This window comes from Papilio polytes, unplaced genomic scaffold, assembly GCF_000836215.1.
Source record: "Papilio polytes unplaced genomic scaffold, Ppol_1.0 DF821289.1, whole genome shotgun sequence".
Taxonomy (NCBI): domain Eukaryota; kingdom Metazoa; phylum Arthropoda; class Insecta; order Lepidoptera; family Papilionidae; genus Papilio; species Papilio polytes.
This window is the reverse complement of record NW_013527915.1, coordinates 4,579,678-4,587,801: the sequence shown is the minus strand read 5'-3', so window position 1 is coordinate 4,587,801 and position 8,124 is coordinate 4,579,678. Positions and strand designations below refer to the sequence as shown.

At 34.4% G+C, this 8,124-nt stretch overlaps 1 protein-coding gene across 1 annotated transcript in view; it reads right to left on the bottom strand.

Moving 5' to 3' along the window:
- The window catches only part of LOC106109138 (sterile alpha and TIR motif-containing protein 1), a 29,320-nt gene extending 21,743 nt beyond the window's left edge, over positions 1–7,577 (bottom strand). The window contains exons 1-2 of the mRNA XM_013290541.1: positions 7,086–7,577; positions 578–634 (exon numbers count right to left, since the gene is read on the bottom strand). Of these exons, the coding sequence (XP_013145995.1) occupies positions 578–634; positions 7,086–7,163 (135 nt within the window). The 5' untranslated portion in view covers positions 7,164–7,577. The remainder of the gene's footprint in view (positions 1–577; positions 635–7,085) is intronic.
- Between the last annotated feature and the right edge of the window lie 547 nt (positions 7,578–8,124).

The following is an 8,124-nucleotide window of genomic DNA, read 5'->3' as shown; positions in this document are numbered from 1 at the left end:
ATTTAGATAATTTCAAATACGAATAACATTAGCAGGGAATAAGAGCATAATCGGTATAAAAACGAACATACGGTTATTTAACTATTTTTATAGTGAATTTTAACTTTACTATGACCGTAGTAAGCATGCCTTGTCTGAATGATAAAGAAACGGAAATCTTCCTACTTTTTGCAAAATCGAGTAAACCAAATGGTAAATAAAAAATGTATTGCGTAGGAAAATTGCGTCAATTACACAATGGAAATATACAAGGTCGAGGCATTAACTTTAGGCATTCTAAGTTGTATATTCTCAACAGTATTTCGTTCGTAAAGGAAAAAGAAATGAGGAAATGGTCATGAGATACAAAGAAATTGTCTGAACTATATTTATTTTAATGCACTTAAATATTGCAGAAAAGTAAAGAAGTATAAAGATTCGTGCGAAATCGGAATTCATAACACAGCATGCGTCTAAAAATTGTTTATTAATTTAGTAATTGATTTATTTATTTAGACATTTACGAAGACAATGCAAATTACACTAAGTTAGTAAATATAAAACTATATTAATAATATTTAATCACAAACAAACATACCCATCGTGCACTTTTAGTGGTCTTTTCCGGAGCAAGCAGGGATTCCTCTGAACGTACCTGGAAAAATAAAATCAAATTTATACACCGGTTTACATTATGCGCTCCTAATCTATCCTAAATTAAAAATGTTTATAAAATACTTGCTCTTGCTCGCGACTTCGTCTGCGCCAAATTAAAAACTAATGAAAAAATATATGTTACTCACAGATAAATGACCATTCCAACAGTGAAAGAATTTTTAAAATCGGAGCAGTAGTTTTTGATTTATTTCAATACATAGAATAATACAAAAATACAGAACTTTCTTGATTATAATATTATACACTAATGTCTAGTTTAAATATTTAACAAATTAATATGATTTAGATATCGGCAACAAATGTCTATATTTCTGTATAATAAATTAAACGCCGTGATATACGTTCCTAACTGCAAGACAATAATTTATCCCAAGGTATCAATGACTCATCGTAATGTTTATGAATGGCTGATTCATAGGTCGCTGACCTTTAATACGTAGACCAGGTTTTCTTTGTTTTTGCGAGAAAGTTACAATTAAATGTAAATGCTTCGTTTTAAATACGAACTAGAGATTAATAAAAAGAATTCGGAAGAAAAGTAATGGATTGTTCATATTTAATTACAAAATATATCTTCTTTCAAGTCAATTGTTGCTGAGACTAAGTGGAGAAAGCATAACTTAGTATCCAATATTTAATATCGTTCCATAGATTTGGAAACCTAAAAACATAGGACGAGAGTTTGAAATCATACTTCATACTAATCGTACTAATATTACAAACGCGAAAGTTTAGATCGATGGATAGATGGGTGTTTGTTGAAGTTTGTAGCCAAAACAGTAGAACGGATTTCGATGAAATTTGGTGTAGATGTAGAGTATAGTCTGGAAGAACACATAGGCTACTCACTTTTGTTTTTTTTTTAATTCCATGCGGACGGTGTCACGGGCGAAAGCTAATTGTAAATATATTTTAGTTCCTTTGTCTTAAAAGGAGAAACCAATTACCGAGGCTTGTATGTTTACATATTAGACTCATCGTTTAAGTGAATAATCCACGTTTTGTTACAAGAAAAAACCCTACATCGAATACAGACCATATAGGGTACGTGGATCAGGCGTGGGCCGCTACAGGACCATATTCACATGATCGCAGTTTTAAACACGACTCAAATCTTGCTATTTTGTTCTCGGAAATGCATTCATATTTATTCATAAGACGTTTTATTGTTCCGTTATTACTTAGTTTTAATTTATTCTTATGACACATAGTTTGTTTAAATAATGTTTGAGGCTGTTTTAATAAGTTTGTTTTTGCTACAGAATCAAGGTAACAAATACCTGCAGCTGTAAATTCATAGACAGCCCTTTTCTGAACTATTAATTGGTAATGATAATATAAAAAATCTGTTAAATAACTTTAATGACTTAAGGGTTACTGATTACATGGAAAATACAGCCGTATTGAGAACATCATCTTTTGAAGTCGGTTAAAAACGATTTTACAATTTTTATTGTTAGTGTCATCACAATTTTTGTCATTTAAATACTGTACATTATGTACTGCTCGTACCGGATATTAACCTTAGTATGTACTTCTCTATGTATTTGTTGTTTTATCACATTGATAATAATCTTGAAGAGACATACTTTTGTACATTTTATATAACTATAAATAAATCTTAAATAAAGATAAATGCCCGATAACAGATATGGGAAATTTGGAAAACGTCAATTGAGAAAGGAAAATATCGAATATAAACGTCGCATTAAAAAGACGAATAATCAGCGTCAGTAAGTCTTCTGTTTATTGTACCGAGACGACTTGAGCGATTAATCAAAGCTAACGTGATTTGTAATTAGGAAGCGACACGACATTGTTAATTGAAGGGGCCGAGGATGCGGTCGTGTCGCCGGCGGGTCGACTCGCCGCCGGTCAATAATTTCGATTCAACGTATGAGAGCAATTTGATTCAGAGCTGGAGCTGCGCGTGGGTTCGCTGCAACGCTCATAAGTGCGTTATAAAACTCGTTAAGTGTCGCGACAGTAGGCGGCCGGAAGCCGGCGTGTGGACTTCCTACTTAAAGTGCCCGACTGTTGGACGGAAACGCTATTTTTGGCGCCCACCGTCGCTTCCTCTGAGGAAAGTCATTCATGAATACAATCGCTGATGGATTCCAGCGGCATCGCTACACGGCGTTGCCCTAGATATCATGAGACTCGTTTCCGTACATGATGAAATCGGTTTAATCTTTTCGCGTCCTAGCACTACAAAATAGAGGTTCAGATTAGAATTCAGTTTCAGTTCAGTCCAGTTTCATTTCTATTCAATTTTATATTAACATCATTCATCAATTTACGACAAAGTACTTTTTACTTGAAAAACAAATTAAATGTAGTAAAAATGCAAAAAATACATTGCCTTTTAGTTAATAGCATTTGTATCGTTTTAAAACGACAGATGTTTTAAAAAATTAATTAACGTGGCAGAACAACACGTGCGACTGCCTAAAAAAGAAGTCAACGAAAAACGAGTCCCGAAGAATGTGATATAAAAATAAGCGGTCGTAAAATTGTACGCGACAGGAAGATAGGCTGGACATTCCTTACCGCATTCCGCCCTCCCCCGAGGATCCCGGCATCTCCATTGTATCCATCATTGAAGCGCGCCAGGAATGCACTCGTGCGGTTTAAGACCAAAGTCCAGTTACGTAAAAGGTCCACTGACCATCTGTCATTTTTTGATGATGCGTCAAGGTGTATGGTAAAGCGGACAAGCTTCACATAGTGATGAACTGAAGAATTTGTATTCTGCACTTGAGAAATTTTGTCACACCCACAATTAACCAAAAAAATAAACACGGCAAATGACGTACGTCACTTTAGATGGACCTTATTTCCTCCTTTCGCAAATCTTAATTTAGAAGAAAATATAGAATAAGTTCCCAGTTTCCATTTCATTTTAAACCATCTCCAAGATTATGGAAATAATTTTACTCTTCGTTCAGATAATTTATTTTCCGTAAATACTCATAACCATATAAATAAAAAATAATATTAAATACTGGTTCATCTATATTTCACACATACTACGGCCGATTTAAATTCGTAAATCGATTTTTGGTTAAATATACACTTTTGCAATAACCATAACATTATTTAAATATGAACTAGTTCGGGGCTATTACCCTTAACATTTTTCATGTATGCCCATCGGTCTAAATTAACCTCAATGCCGCAAAGTGGCGCCGGCGCAGATTGATTATCGCATTACAATCTCTCTGTCACCGGCAAATTGTGAACATCGACTTTTTGAAAACCGACTAGCCTAAACAACGACACAACAAATCATATCAAATGAATTCTTATTTTGGATATTTGCACAATTGACATTTCATTGTTATAGTTCCACATTAATGCCTGCTAGTTCGCGATATTTATGAATATACCTAAAATAACAACTAAAGAAGGGTCACTAATATAAGGAAATGCAACCGAAAAATAACACGTGAAGTTTTGAATGAATTCGATCTATATGCAATTTGCGGACTCCTTACTAAATTTGCAATTGCAAATAACAAAAGGACGAAGTACACGATCTGCCGGTGACATCTAGATTGCGACAATGCGGGCCTCATTGTGGGCTCATGAATGGGACTCGGACGAATTAATCTACTGTACCGTAACATGGTCTAGACCACTATAAATTGTTACTAAATCAGGTTAATGTCGAATAACATTTAAACCATAATTTTCTGTGTTGTAATAAAAATACAGTAACCTCCATGATTCAGAGAGGTCGTGTACGCGGATTTCTATTTGGAACGGACCTCTCTACTTCGATTACACATACCTACATATCTACTCTTAAATGTATGTTCACGGATCTGACTGGGATACCATTCTGAAAGCAATACTAAGTGGGCACACACCTTTGACTAAATAATCGCACAACGGGTGTGTGATTGTCGATTGTTTCGCAGCCAATTCAACTGATTAGTTAGACAACTAAAAATCGAGTATTGTGCGCACCAATCTCATAGGAATAAACGCGAGACTAAACAGTTATTCCATAGTTTAGTCAAAGGTGTGCGCGAGCTCTTAAAATATGGTATTTTAAACTAATGAGTACTATTATTGTATTTTGTATTTCATTGATTTAGTTGTTGCCAATAAATACTATTTTCTTTTGCACGTTTTCATAACATTTTCGCGTACCAAATTATCTATTTATTTCAAATTTTTTCCCGTTCTGTTTGTGTATTCTCCTCTATGCTTCAAATAGTGAAACGAATTTTATCGTTTTATATAATGGTCATATGCAGATCACATCTCGTTATCAGAAATAACTTTATCATTTGAATATTGTTCTTCGTTGTCAAAGATAAATGAACATGACGAATGTTGACGAGATATCTAATAGAATGTGTGGTATTTGTTGTGCAATGTTACAATTTATTTACAAAATGAATTTGAATAGCGCAGAGGTGGCGAACCAATGGCACGTGCCATTGATGGCACGCGATATAATATTTCGGGAACGTCACTGATCACGAAATTCACACACACAAAAAAGTATGAGTGTGTTATAAGACAAACGTGAAATAATCACTATTCTAGTAATGCACCTAATAATCACAGTCAAAATGATTTGATCACACATGACTGCATTGAACATTTCATTAGAAAAATGGTACGTTGATATGTAAAGGTTCGGTACCCCTGGATTAGCGTGCCTATTATATTTTTATTTCGTTTGGATCACAATTATCTCATGTAATTCAGTGGTTCACACAATTATTATGCATAACAGCAGGTCAAGGCGACGGACAATTGATGTTTCCGATTGCAATATTTTTAAAATAATTAATCTGAATAAAAACGAACAGTTGTGTATGTATATAATTTGAAACTATATGAAAATCAAGCTGTTTGGACTACAGGACACAGAGGAATATGAACATAAAAATAATGAAAAATATCCTAGTGTCAGTCGGGCAAAAATAATCTGAAGTAATAACAGCTATCTCCATTCAGAATCGTTATTTAAGACCGTGGCCTATTTAGGACGTAATCGTAAGTAATTTGTGCCGTAAACGGTGAGACTACATAATTTAATGAGACTCCTTGCTGTATAGTGAATGCGAATTGCGAACTGCTCCCTTATCAGAGCGTGCGGCGCTATCAAAGAGATAATAACCTGTGCAAATAAATACCTTACGAAGACTTTACAAAGTTCAATTTCAATTGTTTTCATGTAAGCCCAGATGTGGGAGCGACTCTACCCTTTAACCTGGGTGTAGTTTTAAGAAATGTCGACTTTATGTTATCTGTTATTGAGTTGATTTTACGTTGGCTGTTTTAAAGTGCTTTTACATCTGTAGGTCATATATTGCACGGAAGACCTTGCAAATATTACAATTTATTAAAAGCTCAGTCTTAATCATTTTTATATACCTCCTATGGTCAAAAACATTCGATAATGCCACGCTAATCATGTTCACTTTTGTTAGACGTCTGATCATAAAATACTCAAGATTTTTTTTCGAGAATTCTAAAATTCAAAATTTCCGTTAGTGCCGTATTGTAACGTACCATCAAGTGACTAAAAATGTAAAATTTCGCAGAACAAAACCAAGGCCATAAGGTGTGAACAGCACTGAAGTGGGTCGACGATGTGGGGCGATACTGAATCACAAAGTACATATGTAGACAAAACTTAATAGTTAATTTTGTGACATAAGTAAGTATACTATGGGTTACTACTGAAAACACAAGTATCAATTTATTGACACCCTTTCAGTCTTTATAAAAAAAGGACATTTAATCAGTTCCTTTTAACTTTACCTTTAAATCGACTCATTTATAGTCTTTACAGTATTTTTAGCAGTGTAATTCCTCATGGTACATTGTTAGAAATTAACAAACACCGCACCGTATGTATTTTACATAGATAAATAAAAATAGATAGGCGATTGTTTGGAAATGATTTTTACTTCGTCCAAATTAAAAATGTCTTTCGATGGTAATGATAGTTAAGTTTTTCAATATGTTTAATTTAAAAACTCTTCATCGCGACCAACAACCATCAGCGTCAAAATGGCGAAAATCAAATTTATTTTATTTGTAGTTGTCTAAGCAAAACCCTATTGAAGTAGGAAAGCAAAGTAATAAATTTAATTTTATCTCATTCGTTCAACAACTAGACATGTGTACCGATGTGGGTAATTATTTTTGTGCCATAAAAGGCACCTTATGCCATTTTCGGATCCTGTCTCTATTCTTCATTCTAACATGCGATTTATTAACTTGCTCATGTTATTTATCTTTTCTACATTCGAGGTTAGCTTTAAAATAATGCGTTTTACAATCCTATAACCTATTTATTACATAGAAATAAAATAGATTTATGTGTTAATTGCCTTCGTTTCTCTATATTTTTTCATATATATATATATACATATGTAATAATTTAATTATTGACTTACCTTCTTTGGGAAGAAAATTTTGGGTTTTCCTGTATACGTGGTGTATGAAGCCATGTTATCGACTTTAGCAACAACCATAATTCGGCAAAGAACTATTTATCCGGTACGAATAAACACAATTTGATACAAGCACTGTACAGACAGTTCCCTTATTTATTCGAGAATTTTCGGCGATCACGTGTCGGCGTGTGTGCGAACTGACAGTAACGTTCAAGATATAAGCCCTCAGTGCACACCGAGATCACAAGAAAAGTTTAATAATTCTTTTTCATTCGATTTTCGTCGCAATAAACTTTGAATCCACGGACGCGTCGCGCCCACGTCATCGAAGTTGCGCGGTTATTGTTCTGCACACTGTTAATTCTATTGCCTAATGTAATTCACGAAAACATAACAATACATTTGAATAATATTTATCACTCATTCAGGTTCGTCGTCACATTTTAATCACGACGCGAATGTTTCCGAGCGGCGACACACTAACCACTCGCATGTTCGATTCAAACTGAATTTTTGTCCGGTTCAGCGGTTGCTTTTATCAAATCAGACAGTTTCCCCCCGCAACGTTCTCTCGCTCGCACTTTGTAAAGAATAGCTTTGTGGAAATGAGATGGTATGATGCACGTACATATTTAACTTTATATTAATGCCACCATATGTATGAAACGCGTTCCGCACATAGATGATAGTATTATGGTATCGTCTCGGTAGTAAAGCCCGTCGTAGAGCAGGTATCATTATCGCTAATAGTAACTTGATAGAAAAATAAATACCTAACGCAGGAAATTTGATTATCTGTGGTATACGTCGCCATTAAAATCAATATTTTGTGATACCCAAATAAGCTTCAGTAGTCTTTCTTTGTCTTTGCAATGTCTTTGTTTCATTTTGATCATGAAATTAAGAAAACAAATTAAGTTAAAAATGTATGAGATGAAGGTTTTTAAAAACGTTCCGCGCAACGCCCACTTGTTTCCGTTAGCTCTTTATGTGGATTGAGGATACGCCGTGGAGGTTGCAAATTGCCTACCACTGTACA